Source organism: Eucyclogobius newberryi, unplaced genomic scaffold, assembly GCF_026437365.1.
Source record: "Eucyclogobius newberryi isolate DKJ021-1_F unplaced genomic scaffold, fEucNew1.0.hap1 SCAF_20, whole genome shotgun sequence".
Classification (NCBI taxonomy): domain Eukaryota; kingdom Metazoa; phylum Chordata; class Actinopteri; order Gobiiformes; family Gobiidae; genus Eucyclogobius; species Eucyclogobius newberryi.
The window spans coordinates 17267321-17288987 of record NW_027315835.1 but is presented as its reverse complement, the minus strand read 5'-3'; the positions used below and the strand labels follow the sequence as shown (position 1 = coordinate 17288987).

At 39.3% G+C, this 21667-nt stretch overlaps 1 protein-coding gene across 2 annotated transcripts in view; it reads right to left on the bottom strand.

Moving 5' to 3' along the window:
• The window catches only part of LOC140369305 (double C2-like domain-containing protein alpha), a 40702-nt gene that overhangs the window by 7061 nt on the left and 11974 nt on the right, over positions 1 to 21667 (bottom strand). For both annotated transcript variants that reach the window (XM_072456601.1, XM_072456600.1), the window contains exons 2-8: positions 15604 to 15962; positions 14628 to 14707; positions 14433 to 14507; positions 13003 to 13112; positions 7127 to 7253; positions 5518 to 5577; positions 2049 to 2239 (exon numbers count right to left, since the gene is read on the bottom strand). In XM_072456601.1, coding sequence (XP_072312702.1) covers positions 2049 to 2239; positions 5518 to 5577; positions 7127 to 7253; positions 13003 to 13112; positions 14433 to 14507; positions 14628 to 14707; positions 15604 to 15958 — 998 coding nt within the window. In that variant the 5' untranslated portion in view covers positions 15959 to 15962. The remainder of the gene's footprint in view (positions 1 to 2048; positions 2240 to 5517; positions 5578 to 7126; positions 7254 to 13002; positions 13113 to 14432; positions 14508 to 14627; positions 14708 to 15603; positions 15963 to 21667) is intronic.

Sequence of the window (21667 nt, the reverse complement as noted above, 5' to 3'; positions counted from 1 at the left end):
ATGAATGTTTTAAACGTGGTCCAGGACAGTTTCTGGGGGTGAACAGACATTTTTCTTTCAACTTCCACTCCATTTCATTTCCACTTGCTGTTTTTAAATCCAATTGCCGTGTGCCTAGGAGCAGTCAAACATTCAAGGAAAGTTTTGAAGGTACAGTGGAGCTCGGTTGATCTATCTGACATGAAATTTGCAGATGTAGATTAAAGATTGCAGCTTGGCTTTAAGGACAAGCTTTTCACGCCTTTAATTGCGTCATATGTAGTATTTATCGTTCAAATGCAGAAGTAAAATAAATTTATGAGTTGACTGTGTTCTGTTAGCTGATGGAAAGCTGCAAAAAGGGAAGGAGTTACACATTAACTTGAAAATAATCATTCCAACCCTATTTTTATCTCTGAACAATAAAAAAAGATGGCTCATATATTTGGGCTCGATGTCCATTGTCTGTACATTTTATTTGCACTTATATTCTCATTCTTACTCTTATTTGTTGTATGATTTTAGTTGCCATGAAGCATAATGATATATATTTAACTTTATTGACAATTATTTATCAACGTGAATGTTTAATTTAGCTATTCATTCATTGCAGATATTTTTTTTCTTTACAATAGATTTCAAAGGGGTTTCGTCATCTGCAAAAATGGTCTTCAATGTTTAAAAAAAACCTTTCCTCAGTCCTAACACGCACACTGTTTTTCCTGACTGCCGGGGTCACCAATGTCACCTTTATTTGTCCATTCTCTCCCAGGTTTCATCATTTAACACTTGGACCTCTGTGACCGTCCACGACAACAACACGCCACGATCAAGCACACCGTCGCCCTTTTTCAGCAGCGCTTAATGAGGCGGCAGAGATCCTTTCCGTGGCCCTAACGATCGCATTCAGCTCGTGTCTCGCCAGTGTCCATACCGTTACATCACCTGCATGAAGGCTATCAATGCAAACTCTGCAATGATGAACGGCTAGGCAGTGTCACAATGGGTCCCACTTGTGCGACAGCTGCCCTCATTTGTCTCAGTTACATTCGGGCGCCGTCTGTCACTCAAGAATGCAGGCCGATGATTCATGGGGTCAATATGAGCTGGCGGCCATTACGGCTCAGACACAGGTAGAGATGCGAAATGATGGTGGAGCAGAGCATGAGAGAATGGGACATATATGGACCCGGTGGCACTCAATCAGGTTTTGTGAGCCGTGTCTTTAGGAGGAATTATGAGACGCAGCATACAGTTCAAAAGGTCTTTATGTGACCAAAAAGACCCATAGTAGTATTTTATTGTAGTACGCACACTTGGTTTTACAGTTCAGTTCAAATCAACTTCGTAAACTTGGTTAATATGACATATATAAGCAGATTGGGCTGATGCTTAGAGCCCCATCAGACACAAGAGGTCCAGTGCAGCGAATTCTATCTGCGATCACTTGCCACAAATGACACGTTACACTGGATTTTCACCAAAACATTTGCCTATTTTTCCCTGGTTTGACAATTTTGGTGATGTAACTATGTAACTTTTTACTTATGATTTGACAAATAATAACTTCATAACACCTTTATTTACTAAAACTATTAATTAAACATCAGAAAATTATGTCTGTTGCGTATAAATTGTCTCTGCATTTTCCATCAAATGATGCTTATTGAAGCCATTGTTTTAGATATCAGCGCTATTTCCTGTACGCTTCGTGTCCGTTAAAATGTTCTCAACAAACTGTCACTTGAAGTAAATCGGATACAAATATTTCCCACAGGACCCTCCCATCAAACAAATATGAATTAGAAAACACCTGTTATATGTCTATTGTCTAAATAGTCACACTGTCCAAATGCATGAATGCCATTGTTTATTTACCTCCGTTATTGTTTTTATTTGTGTGTGCATGTGTGTTCTATTTCAACATGTTTAGTCTAAGTGTTTGGAAAATCAAGTGTGGCATAGACATTCCAAAATGTTCAAATTGAGAGTCCCCAAAAAGAAAATGCTTTGATATTTGTTTGGATAATAATCATTTGTGTTATAATCTTTCTCATTGAATTACTCACGTTTTGACATAAGGATCTGAAAAGCCATTCACGTCCATCGCCGCAAGGTGTGCACAGCGCTTGACCCCGACACACAGCCCTCCGCGAGCCCTGTCCCCTTTCGTGTCGCCCTCTGCGTCTGGGGGAAGGTACTGCAAGCAGAGCAACAGACGCCCTCTCTCCTCCAGACTCCTCTGCTGCTCTGTCTCCCACTGGAAATAGGAAAGAACACATGTCAAAACAGAAATAGACAATAATGGAAAAAAAGGATTGTTGATCATCAAACAATAACGCAAACTTGGATTGTCTTGTCCGTGTAACCATAAACCACAACAGCAGTAGTATTCCAGATCCCTTACAGGCTCAAACTGTAGATGCCTTTACAGCAAGTTCTGTTTGAAGCAAATCATTTGACAGAATCAAACTGCCATGTTGTTTGGCCTCATGAATCAGGGGACGCTCACTAATGTCAGACAAAATGATTTTTACTGTCTGTCACTGGCTTGTATATCAGCCCAGCTCAAAAAAGACAGTGATTCATTGAAGCCTTGCGTCTTGACTATGTACATTTGGACAGGCTGAACAGAGGCTTGTGTCTCCCTGTCTCTCCATCTGCTCTGAGTTTGAGATTGAACAGCTTTAGTAGAGACTTACAGTATATGCCAAACGTATCTACTATCTACACATCCACAGCAAACATGTTGTTCTCAAGAGGCTCTGGAAAACGGTGGCCATGTTTCCAAATGTTAAAGTGTATCCAGACAAGAAATTAAAATTTTTTACAGTTCTTTCATTGATATCTAGACATATTTTGAGGACTTATCACCTGCCACTTTAACTATCATTCAAACCAATAACCACTTATTGCACATCGATAACCGTAAATTGTGTATATATTCAGACCAAGTCTATTTGATTTGATTTGTAAATTCAAAATTTTATGCATACTCTTTCCATATATTTTGCCACTATTATTTATTTATTTATTATTATTATTATTATTATTATTATTATTATTATTATTATTATTATTATTATTTATTACTATTATATATTCATTGTTGTATGTTGCACCTTCATGCCAAAGCAAGCACCTAGTTTGTGAATTCTGTTCACTGGCAATAAACCCCTTTCTGATTCTGATTCTGAGTCAGTCTGCTGAAATGACACATAATCCTTTTAAAACCCCTCTGCAAATCTATTTTTAATGATTTAATATTCCATATAGGCCTAATATTTTTGTCCTTGGCTTGTTACTGACAAGTCATTCGTTATGAGCATTTATTGCTGTTTGCTCGCTGTACCGCAACGCTCCACATTTACATCATCAGCTCATATTTCCTGCTCTGCCGATCTGTTTTTATTTGGTGTGTCTTTGAACTTTGAACACTCCACTAGAAGTAGAAAATGCTGATGGATGGATTTGCCCACAGGCATTCTTTGCACCTTTACTTCAAATGCTTCTACTGCCGCTGCTATCTCTCTCTTACAGTTTGAATATTGACAAAATTGCCGGAAATAGCAAACTTTTAGTCCTGTTTTACGCCCGATTTACAGATGGCTAAGATCCTCTTGCATGAGTCAGAGGCCTGGATAAAGAATTCCAAATAATCTTCAGCAAGTATTTATTTTGGTTGTAATTGAGCCATAAATAATGAGCTTCAGTTTAATTTCAGTGTAAAAAATAGGAAGGTTTCGCTTGACAATGACTCAGTTTTGAATATCTCTTTGCTCCTCTAAGCTGGAGGGGAAAACTGTCAAACAGCAGAGGTAATTTGATTTCCTTCCCACAACAAACCCAGATGTACTGTGTGTCTGCGCCGTCGTTTTCTCCCCGTGGTGCAATGTACAAGACCAATGTGTAACTTCCAAGTAACCCTCCTCGATCTATCGCTTTCCACTTCAATTCCTCCCTGTACTCCTGGACAATGCATTTCATCAGACGACAAACTGTTAGCGCAGCATTTGACAACAGGCGTGACAAGCGGGCAGATCAGAAGTGACAGATGAAAAAAGCGACAGAGGGCGAGGAGGAAGCCGATGTTCTCGTAGCCCCATGACTCATACTCCGGGCCAATAGCGCGCACAGACATACATGTTATTTATAGGAGGACGGCACGTGTCCGTTCTTTGGCAGTTCATCCTCACTGCAGGTGCGCTGAGTTATTATAACGCTACAGTGAAATTATGCTTTTATTGCCTTTAATGTCATTTTCATGTGCCATCACTCATCCCCAACGCCACGTGTGTTCTGTCGTCTGTATCTCTCAATCTCTCATTAAGTCTTATCTTCAGGGGTGAGCAGGATCTGACTAAAGCAATCAATACACCACATGGCCCGGGCCACCACCAAATTGTTTTGTCACAATGGACATTTTCTTTCACTAATTTCCTCTTCAAATCTTGGCATGTGCTGTTGTTGGTGTGTGTGTGTGTGTGTGTGTTGTGGAGAAATATCATTACTCGCCAACAGCAAGCCAAACCATCTGCTGTCAATGAGCGAGACACTTTCAAAGTTGCAATTAGTGTGGATAATTTGCAGCAGGTATCCGGCACTAAAACGGCTCAGCCCTTCGTAGATCGATAGACTTCGACTCATTAAATAGGTGGGAATAAACAGGCATCAATGGAACGCCAGGCACACATACTGACGAATGGGAAAGATGGTGAGAAAGATAAATTTGTGGGCGGATGTGAAAGAAAATAAGGGAGACAAAAGAGTTTGCAGGGAGATGAGAGGAGGAGGCATCTAACAACCTTGAAGTGGGAAACAAACAGAAGCACATCTGTTGCATCTGTTGAGCTGAGAGCGACAACTTGAGCCCCGGTTTGACCTTTAGCACAAGTGTGATGGAGGAGCAGCAGCAGCAAAGTCATCTCAGGGAGATGTGAAGGAACCAAGAGTACACCCACTTCAAATGACATGCCAGTGGCTATTTTTAATTCCTACAAGAGCTTTTTAATCTGCATTGATTAGTTCTAAATGGCAGTGGCTAGATTATCAGGCCAGACTAATGCTCGCTTTTACAATGGTTACAGTTATTAAGCCATTTCTACCTCCATTGGTCAGTCAAGTGCCATAATTCAAGGAACCAGTCACCCATTACACAAGGCAGGTTAATGTGTCTTGTACAAGGACACAAGAGCCAGATAGGTGAACACTCTGCTAATTTACCAAATTCCTGTTTTGGTTAGTTGGCCTGTATGAAATTCCATGTTCATACTTTTTTATCACTAGAAATAGTTTTTACACATGTACTGTATATATAAAAAATGTGACCAGAGGAATAACTTTCTCTTTAATATTGACGAGTATCAGAGTACACTAAAAGGATGATCTTTTTCTAATCTATGTTGGAAATAGATAAAAAACAAGACAAAGCAGTGCATTATTGTGGACATGCACCTTTCTGCAGAGTCAGAGATGCATTAAAATACTGGCATGAATCTTAAGTTAAAGGCAGAAAAAACAGACAAATGAGTTGGTCACCTCTCTCAAGTAGCAGGAGATTCCTCGCAGTGCGGAGCTCATGGCAGTTGGTGAAGGCAGCTGGAGGCACAACAAGAATATGTGAGTGGATTTATAACACCACACATGAAAGAGCAGACAGGCCCCTGAACCTAGCAGAGCAACCAGGAGAGTTTGGCTGCACACGATTCACACTAAATGTTGCTGAGAACAATATATTGTTGTAAAAAAGAATCAACACAATGTAAGTGTATATTATGAAGCAATCCAAAGTGTGATGTGCCCAACCTTGGTACTGTGGGATGCATTTATATTTTAGTAGGTCTGTGCTGCTGCTGGCTCCAGCTAAGGCTGAATTGAATGAGCTGCCCCTGGATGTAGGTGAGCTTCATTTTACCGTCTGATAAAGCTGTTCTAAAGCCATGTTTCCCTCCTGCTATCTTCGGGTCAAGATGACCTGATCTCATTTGTACTATATTTTAGCAATACCAAACAAAATTATATACCCCTAATTTGCAGATACATTTACATATACAATGTTTTTTTTTTTCTGATAGCTGAACGTTTAAATAGAAAGGGTTTAACCTTTGTGAACTAATAACAAAGCCTAAAACACCTAAATTGACTTGTACAAGACTAGATTGAAAACGGCATCGTTATTTCAATTATCTTACAGTACATTGCATTTTATTTATATAATCCAATTCATCAAATAGCCAATGCTGCAAATGTATAAACTATATGACAGTTAATACATGAGATAAATGGAGTGTTGATACTGCAGTGTGGTATATTTGATCTCTCAAAGCCAGTGGCCCCACAGTAAATCTGACAGCCCCAGGCTTCTCCCAAAGAACAAGAACACAGCACGGCATGGTCCCTTTCACCCGCTCCTGCCCTCTGTTCCTGCCCCCTCTCTGCAGCGCTTTTATTTTTTAATCCATTTGTTTCTCAGTCCCTCTCGATCCCACTATCGACGCTTCCTCCTTTTATTCTTGTACTCTCCGAGCAGCCTTTCTCACAAGTGACCCACCTGACATTTAGCCGACACAAAAAGCTATTTCTAGACAGATATTCTGTTGTGGTTTATCTCTTATTTATGTCACTAGACTTCACTATATTCTGTGTACATTGTTATGCGGACATCCTATTAGTTTTGTTTTTTAGTTCAAATAAAAACCACATGAGGCTCTCATTAATGCGTTTGAATAACAAAGAAGAAAAACAAAGAAAACATTGTTAACCTCTTTGTGCTAATGACCTTTTCTTTATATAGACATTTGTGTTTTCTTTTGACCTTTTCCTATAAAAATACAAGCCTCTTCCTCTGTAGCAATTTTCAACAATTAAAAAATATTTTCTAATCATTTGTAGTGATTGGTTGTTGGTTTGGGTGAGTAATTAACCCCTAATTTCCTGCAAAAGGAGCAGTTTTTTAAAGTATATTTTGTCCCTCTGGTCATCTTTTTAATGGGACCCAAGGCAACTGTGATTTAGTGAGTCATATTGAGTGACTTTTAAGTAGCTCTGTTGGAAGTGTTTCATTCAAATGGAGCTAAGACGCTCTCGTAAGTTCTCATTTAGTTTTAATGATGAGGCTGTCTCGGATGCAGGAGAGGCTGTTTCTCACGGGAGGAGGGTGCTCCAGACAGATGTTGAAGTGTTTGGTCTGGTCAGGCTTCACGCGGCGCAGGGCCACCCGCGACTCCCCAATGAACTCATTATGTGTCAGCTTGTCTTCATCACACACAGACACCCTGGGAGAGGGGTGGGTCAGGGAGCAGAGGAGAGAGAGAAAACAGGGAAAACATGAATAAACATAAGAAGAGCAGAAATGTTTAATGACACAGGTAGAGAGTCAGTGTTTCATACCAGAAATGTTCTCCCACTCAAGGACGCAATTATCATTCAGACTGTTGAATGGACTCTATTCTTCAAATATCAGGACAAAATCAGGACTAAATCCAGAGCAAAACAGGATTGGAAATCTTTTAAATTGCTTTTATTCTTTATAACAACCCAGAACATTAAAGTGCATATGATGTTTTCAAGTTTTTTCCAATTATTACTAGGTGGTATAGTAAGAAATATTGATCATAGTTTTACATCAGTCAAGTTGCAATTTGTTAAGAAAATTTGAAAATTACAGGTTAAGATGTTCTAAATTAAATGACATTCCGTCAACATTTCAGGGACAATTTACAGAAAAGGACAACATTTTCTGACAGTTTAAAACATCATTTCAAGTGTTCAATCATAACTATTGTGTAATTTATATGGATTTTGGCCCTTGCTTACAATATGGTTGCTAGGTAACAATTGTGGCATTACCTCTATGTAACACCTGCTGCTTACATCCAACCAGGAAGTACTTATGGTCAAAAAAAAAATACAGTTATTAAGTATAATCATGTCCACTTTGTTCATTGTCTTATAATGACATGAATTTTCACCTATTTGACTACAGATCATCTAATCTGACTAATAACATCTGTTTCACAATGTGATAGACTACAAACAAATCTTAAAACGTTTTCACAAGTTTCACCAAACCGTTTACATTTTACTTGTACATCCAGAATTAGTGACCAGTTTCTTCCACACTCTATTTCAACTAATTAAAGGAGAGACTAAATCCTCACAGACTGCGGGTCAGACCAACCCTTACTCTTGAGAGGATTAATCAGGAATTCTATTGGCTATCCATCTCATTTTTCAAACATAAACAACAGCCATCTTGAAACCAATTCAAAAGCTACGACTAACTCTGTGGCGTTGCTTGCATCCCAAACACTCCACGTCCCTTGGTATAATAATGTAATCATGACGGACAAGGGTCATTGACCCTTGTCCGTCATGAATGGAAACCATGCACCGCTAATAATACAATGCTGTCCCTGACTCATTTAATTAAGTGCAATGATGCAGTGAGACAATAATAGATGGAAGGCAACAGTTGACACAAACCTGACCTGAATTACATCTGTACCAGCTGTTTGTATGTGGGCGCCATAGTAAATACAACCTTCTCTTCCTCCTCCTCTGGGAAAGCAAGTGCGGAGAAGGTGCATAACATGACATTCAACCAACCAAACCTCTGAAACACGTGTACAAGCTGAAGTCACCAAAGATGTGTAAAAGCATTTACTGGTACTGTACACTGCCTGGCCAAAAAAAAAAGAAAAAGTCACCTGGATTTAAATTAAGAGTTAATAGGTACAAGCTTTCTTTTTGCATAATTACTGCATGGGTGATTAGATGTCAGCTGGTTATTTAACCCAAGCTGACGCAATGAGTAACGTCTCATTTCTGAAACCATCATGTTCAAATGTTAGCCTGGTTAAAAAGGGTTAAATCATTGGTATGCGTCGAGCAGAGATAACAGCTAAAGAGATTGGAGAAACTACTACTACTTAAGAACTGTTATTAAAAACCGGATGGATCGTGGAGGAATCATCGTCTTCCAGGAACATAGGTTAAAAACGGACACAACACAATCACATACAATAGAATACTGAACGATCTGAACGATCACTTAAACATTCGTCCAAATCAAATCGTAGGGGGGAAAATGGCAGAACTCAGGGTTTAATAGTGAAAGTGAGAGCATTTCCACATGCACGACGCAAAGGGAACTGAACAGCTGTGTAGCCGTTGTAAAACCACGAGTCAGTTAAACAAAAGGCAGTTTGCAAGAGACCGTAAAGAAGGTCATGTGGTCTAATGGGCAGGTCTAAGTTAAGAAACATCATATACCCAAAGAATGGGGTCAGCTGACTTCCTGAATGTACTGAAAGACCAGGTTATTCCATCGATGGATTCTTGTCTTCCCTAACGTCATACTGTGTTCTAAGCTGATAATGGGTTCATCAGGCTCTAATTGTAGAGTCCAGACCTTAATCCCCATTGAGAATCTTTGGTATGAGCTGGAGAAGGCTTTGCGCAGTGGTCAGACTATCCCATTATCAGAGCAACATGGTGAAAAAATGAATGCAACACTGGGTGGGAATAAATCAATGCGTGTTGTAATGGAAGCTAAAAACAGTCCAAGAAAATATCAAGAGTGCGTGGCCTTTATTTTGGTGCTGATGTGGTATGGTGCCATGTTTGCTTTGGCACAGCGAATACTAAACTGATTATTATAGCAATAAGATACGTGCCCAATTATGCAAATAAGGACGTGAGAGTGAAATGGAGTCAAGAATCAGTATGCTATGATTTCCATGGGGCCAAGAGAGCTGTTGTTTCTCCTGCGTTGTATGTAAATAAGAACTAGCAGCATGAAGGGGCGAGATGAAAAAAGCAATTGTCATGGAAGAAATGGAGCCTCCTTTATGTAACTTGAACCTAATTTAAATGTGCGCATTGGAGGCAGAGATAGGACTGGCAACATAACAAATGCACAGGCGCTGAACAGAGGAAAGGAGAGCTACAGAATTGATGTTGCAAATGGTTAAATGCAACAGCCACTGCACTACCACTAGCAACCATTACAATGACAGATTAACTTACTTTCATATTTACATAACCTTTATTTATCCCGGTAGGTCGACTGAGAACCAAATTTCATTTACAACGACGACCTTTTTGTGAGGCTAAAGAGCAGAACGATACAAAATAGATTAAACATTAAATCTTTCACACATTCGAGAGTTTACAATAAAAGAGACCCTTAAAGTTCCAATCATTTGGGGCAGAAATTTTATGATTATTGAACTAAAGTGTTTTGTTTTTTTGTTTTTTTTTCTTTCAAGGCAAAAAGTTATTGCTCTATTCAAATACCCTTTTAGCCGTACCATGAATATGTACCACATCACGGTAAATATATTTCATTTATTAAATTACAGGTGTTATTAATGCCAGAAACGACTTGACTTGATGGCATTGCTTGTCTCCATGACGTTTTACTGTGAAAAATTCCAGGCAAAACAAAGCCTTGGAATAGAAGACTTAGAGGAAACCTGGTGGTTGTGAGGCGAGAATGGTAACTACTGCGCCATCATGAACAAGTATAGTGCTAATACTAACTAGCTACTTGTACTTCTACTACTTGTTACTTGCATATCCTACAGCTACCACTAACAGAAGGATGCTGCCCAGAAACATGTCGTCTGGAGAGTGCACTGCCAACTGCCATTAAGTGAAGTAATGTCTTTGCTTCAGATTTTTAATTCTGCTAAAGGTTTTGGCTAACGTATGAATGAGAATTAGAGGACAAGACTGCAAAACAGAACAGCAGCAAAAACAAAAGGCGACAGAGGAAAGAGGAAGTGGACACGTCGCGGGCGCGATGGATGAGAGCGACAGCAGCGCGAACCGGCCCCGAGAGTGATATTATCATAGGTCATTGAGTCAAGTGCGATACCCAGTGTTGTTATAATGTGTTTCCTACTATAATGTCACAAATTATGTTTAGTCACATTCACTGGCATTTCAGAGCCAGAACTGTTGAGTATATAATGGAAGCAAATTGATTCCCTTACAAGGAGTGATTATATAAAGCCTGGCTGAAGCAAATTTACAACAGCTTTTCCGCGGGTGGTCTCGTCCCTTTTTCTAAGCTTGGGTCCTCTACCAGAGGCCTGGGAGCTTGAGGGTTCTGGGCAGTATCTTTGCTGTTCCTGCACTGCACTTTTCTGGACTGAGATGTCTGATGTTTTTCCAGGGATCTGCTGTAGCCACTCCTCCAGTGGAGGTCACTTCCTGACTGCTCCGATGACCACGGGCATTACTTTTGTCTTCACCTTCCTCGCTTTTTCCAGCTCTTCTTCGTTCTCCCCCAGTTCATCATGTTCCTTTTTCCTGATGTTGCCATCACTTGTTATTGCCACGTCAAACACCACAGCTTTCCTCTGCTGTTTATCCACCACCACATTGTCTGGTTGGTCTGTATCTGGAAGTCCCACAGGCTCTTGCCTCCATCATTCTCTACCACCTTTGGGGGTGTTTCCCACTTTGACCTTGGGGTTTCCAGCCCAACTCTGCAAAGGGGAGGCATGGTGGCTCTCACTCTCACCTCACAGCAAGAAGATCACAGCTTCGACCGAGCGATTCTGTGTGGAGATGTCTAGGTGGGTTTCCTCTGGGCACTCTGGTTTCCCCCATCAACTCAACAAAACATGCACCAGGTAAACTCGTCCCTGCAACCTTAGCTAAAGATACAAAAAACAAGCCAATTTTTGTTGGTCCTCAGGCTTTCGGCAAAAATGTACCAAATGAAAACAAAAGTAGTACTTTTGACAGTACAATTTGAAAAATTCTATATACAAGCTAAATAACATTTTGATGTTATGCAGACCTAAAATGAATGTTCCAGGCCTTCATAACTATGACAAATGCAATATTTTTTATCATTTTTTTAATTGTCATTTCATCTGTGGCCCTCAGCTCATATAATTTTCAATGACAATGCAGTGTGTCTCATTAACAAAATGTTTTACTCTAACGACAAGATATCAGATGTTGGCTGTGGTTGTCAAAAATGATATTCAAATACTAAATGATTCTAAAAATGATATTGAAACTAAACACGAATTTGAACAAGAGTTAGAATTTGAACCTTTCCTGAATAGTTTGAGGCTGGTCTTGATCTAAATCAGATTAGATCTAATTCTATTGTAAAAAAGAAAAGAAAAGAAAGAAACAAAGAAAGAAAGTGTTTTTAATTATCATTGTAGTATTGAAATCAGGTTTGAATAGCCAGCCCTTGTTTTAAAATCAAGTTAGTATCATGACAAGCACTCTTTTAAACGTCCAATATTGAAGATATTCGCAGTTCTGTTGCATGTACTGTACAATGTGTTGTTGACATATTTGTGCGACACTGAAAGCAATTTCATTTTTACCAGGGGTAAATCTTCCCATTATGCTGTGTTCTGGTCGGCCGCTGTGGAGGGAATCAAAACCTCTGCTTCACTTTGATGCATTTCCTCCTGGTTTTTCCCATATGTTGCTCAAGACACTCAAGAACGGAAAGCTTTCCTTGAGGCGAGCCCCACATTTTCCCATAAATCCACACTGCGCGTGACTGATGATCCCTGAAGAGCATATTGAATCTTTGTCTAAAATAAATTTCTATTTTAAACGTGAGCGTAGTATGTGACGTCTACACATTTCACTGATACAATCTCGCGGAACCTGGACGATTTTTCCAGTGTACCTCGGAGATATCAAGTTCCTATTAAAATCACACCAAAACTTTTAGAGACAATTCACAGCTTTGTCACCTCTAGAGGGGGTCAGCCAAATGAAACGCCCCGCAGTGCTTTGTCTGACCCAAATGTGTCAACGCTGTTCAAGCAGAAGTGAAACGAGGCAGAGGTTCAGGTTTAGGAGAAGATAGTGGAGATCTTTTGTTGTGTTGGAGGACCCTTTAGAGGCTTTTAAACAAGAAGATGGACAGGTGTGGGTGATAATGCATCTTCAGTAAAGAAAAGTCAGCTTTGTAGTGGTTTAAAAAGGACAGGTAAACAGGACCAAAAAAGACTTTCACAAACATTTACCGACCTTAGTGTTTTGCGGTACATGTCTTCCTCGGTGATCCCACAATAGGTCAGCGTCTCGTTCCATACCGGGTTCAAAGTGTTGCGGACAATCTTTGTTTTCAGTTTATTGGCCTAATGGAAACAAAGAACACAGACAGTACTAAGTGCTTACTGGTTTTCACAGTCATAATCCTCTAAAAATATCTATTTCTTGTCATCACAAACCAGAGTGTTGAAAAAAGAAAAAGAAACATCTGGGCTCCCATAAAAAAACATCTTATTATCTATGTCTATGTGATAAATGCTTATTTTTTGGAGGGCCTCTTTTTTGCATTAAGCCCAGGTTTTAAGAAGTACACAATAATACAAGATTACATTTTACTAGTCCATCTTGTGCCACTTGTCCCACATTTACAGCTATTCAAGTAGCAAAGTTGGGACAGGAGCACACCCTCAGTCACCCTTTATATCCTCTCTCTGTTGTCATTTCTGAGCATGTCCCACCAGCCCCTCAATGACTAATGTCTTTTTCATGTCCATCAGGTATAAAACAGCTTTATATCAACCACTCTTTTCCCATCATTGCCCTGTTACAATAAATACATGATTACACTAAATTCTAAAGGATCTTAGCCTGGAACATTCAATGGAACTGACGGTAATTAATTTAATAAAGTTAAGTCAGGTTGTCTAAATTGGGGTATTGGGTAAATTGAGCCAGCTAAGGTTAGAGGGACACAGTTCCCATATGAATAGTTTTTATTATCTGTTTCAACAGTTTTGATTGGTCTGTTAATGATAACCTACAATCACACTGTTATACCAAAACAAGAAGCGTGACTTCAGTAAAATAAGGCAACATACTGCATAAAGGTGTCAGTTGCAAAGAAAAATGTATCACTTTCTAAATCTCAGTTTTCACATCAGTCCATTTTGTCGGCCACTGCTTTTGAATTTTAAATTTCTTATGTACAACAACATGAACAATTTATACGGCTCGAGAAAACCACTTTTCAAACATGTTTGTGATAAGTCAGTGCTGCCAAAGTTTTATGTTTCATGCTGCAGTTAACTCTTTGGTACACATGAGCACACTCTCTTTATACGTACAAAGTGCACACTTCATGTCAATCAAATAAACATCTCAGACACTTCCCTGCTGTAGCGTTCAGTGTGACTCAGTAAAGAAAAAAAATGATGTAGAGGATTACTTCTATGCTACTTTAATTAAAAAAAATCACTCACTTTTCTGTATTGTCAGTGCATAATAAGATTATTAGTCAAGCGGTTAGCAATTAGACAATAAAAATACTTAGAAAACCTTGACCATGAAGTATGCCTATCGCTCATTCAATGTTGGGAAAAATACAGTTAATTAACAGTTTTGTACAGTTTAGAATGGATTTCATATTCAACCGCTAATGTCAATGTGCTAATGATAAAAACAGAAACCTTGCAGGCTCCTGGCAGCAGATGCAGTTTGACATAAGGATCAGCTAAACCATTAAAATCCATGGGCTTCAGACCCTTATGGAGGCAAAGACAAGAGAAAACAGCTGATTAGTAAGTGACAGAAACAGGGGGTTGAGGACAAGGTGCAGATTACACAAAATTGTACACAAAGTTTTGGCTCCAAATTTAACATACCTTTGCTTTTAGTACTGTGCAGTGTAATGAGCTGGTTGCCCTTTCGTAAAGCAGGTCAAACTCAAGTGTCCCCAAGGCAGCTGGAAAGCAATTACGAGTCAGTAAGTTTGCTAATTGCTTTTGTAGTGATTTAGTACTACCTGTGTGTGGGAAGAAGAGATATAGAAGGAAAAACGAATGGACGGTTCGACTTGCGCATGGTAAGACCTCACGAACTGTGAGTGACTATCTAAGTATTGGGTTATGTAATTAAGTCAGAGTAACTAAAAAGTCAGTGTGACAAATCCACCTCTCCAGTACTGCTACAAATTCTAAATTCTAATAAGAACCCAGTTTTAATCAGGCTAAATGTCTTCCGTTTATCAGAGTTTGTATGCCTGCATTGCAACATCAGATCTGTTTTAGTACACAAACAACATATTAATAAAGCGAGGATAAAAATGTAGAAAAAAAGTAACAGATTTGGCTGAAGATAACAGATGGAACCTGCGGCTATTTATGCTAATGGCCAAAGATCTGTCTGTTGATGAAGCCAGATACATTTCAGGATGTTGCTCTGAAGTTAAGATGTGTTTTGGTTGCAGGTGATTTGTTTGTATCTCGAGGCTGGGCTCAGGTGCATCTCATCACCATGACAACTACAACATTCTCCCAGATGCCTGCATCATGAGGCTCTTCTGTGTTTGACTATGAGACTTAAGCTCACAGAGTGAAACAGTGGAGGGTGTAAATGCACTGCTGCATGCTAATCCAGGCTAAACAGCTGCAGGCCTAACAGCTGATTACTGGTCTCTCTGGAAGGCTGCAGTGTTCGAGCCAGAGGATGCACATCCTTTACTGCCACAGTCACAGCCATCTCTGCTCTGTCTTTGAGCCAGAGCCGCTCTATCTTTGCAAACCTTGTGACGTTTCCCATCTGGACTTCAGCAGGAGCTTTATTAAAATGCCACAGGTGAAACCTATGCTGATGACTCACTGTTATCGTCGCTGTCACAGCTGTCGATCTCGATGGAGGTGTCCACACTGCTCATGGCGGACAGCGAGCCCCCCCCACCCGCTGCCCCCGGTAACAGAGGCGACAATAGACTCCTGCTAGATCCAACTCCTGCTCCTGGAGCCATGCCCCCATGAGCTCCAGTGCCGCCCGGGCTCAGAGTTGCGGGCGCAGCGCCATGACTTGGCGACACAGGCTCTGAAAAGGAGGAAGTGGGTGACAACCGGGGAAAGTAGGCAGAGATCTGCCGAATTGGACGGATGGGGCCTGGGCAGACATCGATGGCCATGTGCTCCTGGATGGAGACGGCTAAGGACTTTCCTTTGCGCACAGTCATAGGGCTGCAACACAGAGACACAAACAATTACTGTTAAAGCAGTGAAAGACTCAAAACTAAACACCCACAATGTATCTCGAAATGCACAAATATTCTCTTTAAACGTGGGAATTTTGTTGTGCTAAACATCAAAGATTTTTTAGCATTTTTGATCCTCAATAATGAATATATTCAAAGATGGAAATACCCTGCCCGGTGAGATGAGGACTTTAAGTGTCTGCAATCTTCAACAGAAAATACAGATTTAGAGAGAGCCTGGTGAGTTCGTTCTGTTGTACACCAGATATCATCACGTCTAATTGAACTGTCTCATTGGCATACGGTGAAAAAGCAGAGCTTGTTAGAGGAAGCTTTTATCACTCACACACAGAAACACCCTTCATCATAATTATGACTCTTTAAAGAATAGAGATATTACCCACAAAATGACAAAATACCGCAAAGGATGCGCACAAATTAGCATTTCAATAAAGCACATCTGAACATCCTCAACTTATCAGTAAGGAGACAATATAAGGGAAACTGGGGGTAGGGTCTCCCTTTAGCCCTCAAGAAATAGTGGGCGAACTTCTGAAGCATGAATGTTATTTGAAGTGCCTAACAATCCCAGATAAGTGTGACACACTGGCAATTATTAGACAAATGTTAAAGGATGTAAATGGAAATGAGACGAGAGTCCTGTGACTGACAAACGCCACAGGTTTTTAGCCTTGTGCTGCAAGACTTGAGCTTTCTATCTCATAATATCTCATAATAAATACTGTTGTAAGGCTGACTTGACTCCGACAACATTTTTAAAATCATTGCTAACAAGATAGCAATGGCAACACCTTTTTACTGTTCAGTTGGTTGCTGTGAATGACTAAAACTCGGGTCTATAATTTGTCTATGAAAACAAGAAAACATATAGTTTTATTAAATACACACTGAGAACATATTGCTTAACTCTTGTGCTTGTTAGAAAAAGGAATACACTGGGAGTGTTTCCATAAAATTGTGAGGCAAGGCAAGGCAAGTTTATTTGTAGAGCACATTTCATACACAAGGCAATTCAAAGTGCTTCACACAGCAGGAAAAATGCATTCAAATCACAAAGAAATTACAGAAATACAATAAAATTAACTAAATTAGTTTAAATTGTTGGCTTTATGACCCTTATTACCCAAAATGCATTAACCCCTTAGATGGCAGTTTTTTGTCACAAACAACTTACTGTGATCATTCGATTATAGTGCTATAATTTTCACTCTACAATGGGGGATAATCAGTGGGAATATGGACTATAATCAATCAGTCAATTAAGAAAAGAAAAAAAAGTCACACTAGGATTTTTTCATACAAATTCAAATATATTTATTTATTTATCCTTCAGTTGAATGAGTTTACTTTACTTTCTTTTAAAATAAATATTAATAGTTTCATAGCAATACTTTTTTTAACCTCTGACTATGATCCCTGTGACCAGCCTAACAATATTGATAATCAGCGAAAATATTGGCATTGAGGTACTATATATATATATATATATATATATATATATATATATATATATATATATATATATATATATATATATATATATATATATATATATATATATATATATATATATATATATATATATATATATATATATATATATATATATAAAACCCATTATCAATTTTGGGATTTGGTACAAAATTTGTATTTCAGTTTTCAGTTTTTATTTTTCCAATATTCTTTGAAGGGATCCTCTTTTGATTGACAATTGAGTTCATACACCACCATAAATAATTAACCCAGTTTATGCCCAATACCATGTACAGCAAATTGGAATTATATGCGATAGTTCAATATTAATGATTATTTTTAAACTCTGACTACAATCAATGTGAGTGGAATGACAGTAGGAACACGGACTTTGGGGAACGTTTTAGTTTTTGCAGTAAGCCAGTTTGTTTGCCTATTTTAGCAATCCCCATTTATTAAAAGCTTGTTTTGGTATACAATCAGTTTGAACAAATACATATTTTTCCAAACTGATTCCTCCCATAGACTTCCATGTTAAAAGCATAGTTTTAATACAGATTTTTTATACCTAATTCCTAAATGCCGAATGTCACACACATTTCCTGCACCTTATTCACCGCCCCACCCCCCAAACCAAGTCATTTTAGATTGATTTCGAGAGGGGGGTCAAAAAAGACTTTGTATTGGAAGTCAGTGGATATGCACATTTCTGAAACACGCCCATGTACACAACTATTCACACATCACAAATGTAAAAAACACAACCGTGTGAATTTTCACACCAATCGAACCACCGCCAAACTTATAATGGTAGTTGTACCTTCAGATACACATATTTCCCTTAACAAAGCACAATGGTTAGGCATTGGCCAATTACTATCACAATGATTGCACTTTTCACCAGTAACAGTAGCGCCTGAGAATAAGAGAATAAGTCTATTTGTATATAAGTTTAATGCAACCTAAAGTACACTGCCTTTCCAAAGAAAAAACAGGTCATCATCTGGATAAAACTAAGTAAAGAGGTACGAGATGCATGAGTACTGGCTTCTCAATTCTGAAACAACCATGTGGAAAGACAAAACCCGTGGTCATGGAAAAGATGTCAGTGTGTTTGAGAAGGGTCAAGGAGAAGCAGAAACTAATCTAATACCGATCTGAACCCAGTGAGAGTGTTTGGGACGAGCTGGAGAAGGCTTTGTGCAGGGGTCACTCTCTCACAGCATCAATCTTGGTTCAAAATGAATGCAACACTGAAATGAAATAAATCTTTTGACATTGCAGAATTGAAACAATGCCACAACAACATATTCATTTCACAAGGTCATTCTTCACTGGGACGATAATCTTCTGGCATTTTGATCTTGTGTTTTGTTTGAGCATAGACCTGCCATAAATATTAACAAACTTTATTTCAACAGACAAATAACAAATTCTTATTTCCAATGTTTGCCTGTGGCCCTGAATTAACAATCACTCTATTTCAACTGTTGTATACTGTTGTATTGCCCAATATTGTATTTCACATTGTGGGTATTTTTGCTGATGCTATGAACAAGCTGCACTGTTAAAAAGTGAATTCTCTTCAGCATTAAACACATGCCTTATTATTCAATACAACATAATAGTACATACAATACAATACACCAGTGTGGTATCAACCACAAATTAGAAATATTGTATTACACGATATTGAAGATAGACACAATATTGGATCTCAAACAAGATTCAGACATCATAACATTTAGTTTTATTTATTATCTCTATCTTTAAATATTCCTGGATCTAAATTGTACTGTGCACTAAACAGCGTTTTCACATCTCACTAATGAACTCCACAGTTCTCTTTGTTTATTGCACAACCATAAGGTTAATGTAAGGTATCACAATGCAAAAATATGTTGCTGCTTTGGTTTTGTGAGGACAAAAGCCCAGAGGAGTTGTGCTCCCTCTGAGCAACAGCTCTCCTGGATGCTAACTGCTCACGCTGGTCTAATCAATACATTCTGTGGCAATGTTTGCACTGTAAACACACAGGGATATTTGTTTGTTTATGACTTTCAAGCTTAGTCTTGTCAGTGATTGAAACTGGGCTCAACAAGTGGACCAGTCTGCTATATTCTCTATCAACTGCGCCCATTCGTAAACAGATGAATTTGATGCCAGACACAGACCCAGACCAGTCCCAGACCATGGGACATGGAGCAAGTGGGTGTCTCTGACTGTTGACCTTCATCTGAATTACAGACGGTGAGGGTCGACTGTCATGTTCACTTTGGCCTCTCGCTGTGAGGACAACACTGAGCCTCAGCCAGCTTTTCACTGGCTCGGCATGAAACAGATTTATCCAGCACAGTGCCACTGTGCACCAGCTGCAAACTTCACACACTCCGCTGAATGAAAGGACTTTGACAGACCTCTGTTGCAGAGTGATAGCATCAGAGCTGGACATCTTGTGTCCACGGAGAGCCCACTCAAGAATTGTATGTTTTTTCTGGTAATTAATAGGGACAAGATAGAATTCCCACAAGACGAGACAAGGTACAAGATTGGGTCAATGAGAACGAGACAAGATCACATTTTGACATATCGGTCATTTAAGAACTATGTTGTTTTTCTACCTACACCTTCGCAACAGTTGTGTTCAAATAATGTGAGCAGGGGTGAAAACGGGAATTTTAGGGAAAACCCTTATAACACCATTGAGCTTTTAACAGGGTTCAAATGTGGCATAATGTGGCTGCTTTAATGACTTTTGAAGCCCTGAGCTGGTCAGAGTTCACGTGGCTTAATTAAGCTCTGTGTCAGTGCCTCTTTGGCCAAAAAAGGACAAAACCCCCAAATATTTGATTGCGCATTTATGATATAACTTTACTTTAGGTGTGGTATATCACACTTACAAACGGGATGGATTCCGACTTTGTTCATTCACGCTTTAGTGAAAAGTGGTTGAAACAAAACAATCCGCTGTTTTGAGTGTATTTTTGACGCAAAAATAACGCTTTATTTAGTTTGTGTATATCATTAATAGTTAATGTCACAGTTATATGTCATTTGCTGCTGTTGTTTAGTGGGGTTACATTAATGAAAATGTCAGCCATGGGGACGCAAAACATTGTTGTTAGTCATCTGTTTTCTAAAGATTTATGTTCAACTAAAGATAATAATGAAGAGGTAGTGTATACTTTTGACTTGTAATTTGTAAAACATTTGTTTTGGAAGACAAAGGAGCATTTGTCATTTGGAGTATCTCAAGATGAAAAAGATTTAGATGAACTGTGTCCATCACCTACTTCTCTGACTGATTTCATTTGTCTTACAGTGTTAGTAAGTACAAATGAAAAAAATATGTCAGATTTGAACCCCTCATGTGTCTTTGTACATCCCTATGCTGGCTCCCACAATTGTCCCCTGTCCACTCCAGCCTAAGGCCCATAGGACACAGTCAGCCTCGGCGGAAAATGTGGAAATATATTTACCTCTCTGTGCCTCTGTGTGATATTTCATATCTACAATCCACTGATCAAGACCACTGGCGTTTTAAGCGGGAAATTTCAACTGTTTCTGCTAACAGTTCCAAGTAATAACATTAATGTAACTATTTAATCACTAACTTTTACCTGTCTATAATGATCTTCAGACAAACCAGCATTGACACTTTATTGTACACCACAACACATTTACATATCGCTAGAAAAACACTTCACATAGACGTGCCACATTGCCTCACTTGCCATTAATCCCCCTGGTTGTAGGAAATGGAGTTTTCACAGGCTGGCGTGCTGTTTTGCTTGTTGATATAATGTGCACAGTCAGTCGCCTCTCAGGGCAGGCACATGTGGCCAAGAGCTGGTGCTCCTTCATCCACCAAGCAGCACCAGCACTGCCACCAGCAGAGACAGCCCAGGCAGAGGCCACTCAGCTGGGGGGAGATGCCAGCAGAAGCTCCCAGCAAGCTCATGATTGATCACCCTCGTGCTGGCAGCTGGAGTCTTTCTCATCTCCTCCTTTCATCATATCTTATGGTCGCGTCATGTGACACTCTATACTCTATGCTCTTTAACAAATCTGACCGTGTCCATTTTTTCACATCCCCACAGCCTTCGAGCAACAGTATGAACTGCATAATGCATAATTCCTTCATCTGATCTCTATATACATGGCACATATCAGCAGCATACTGCCCTGTGGTTATAC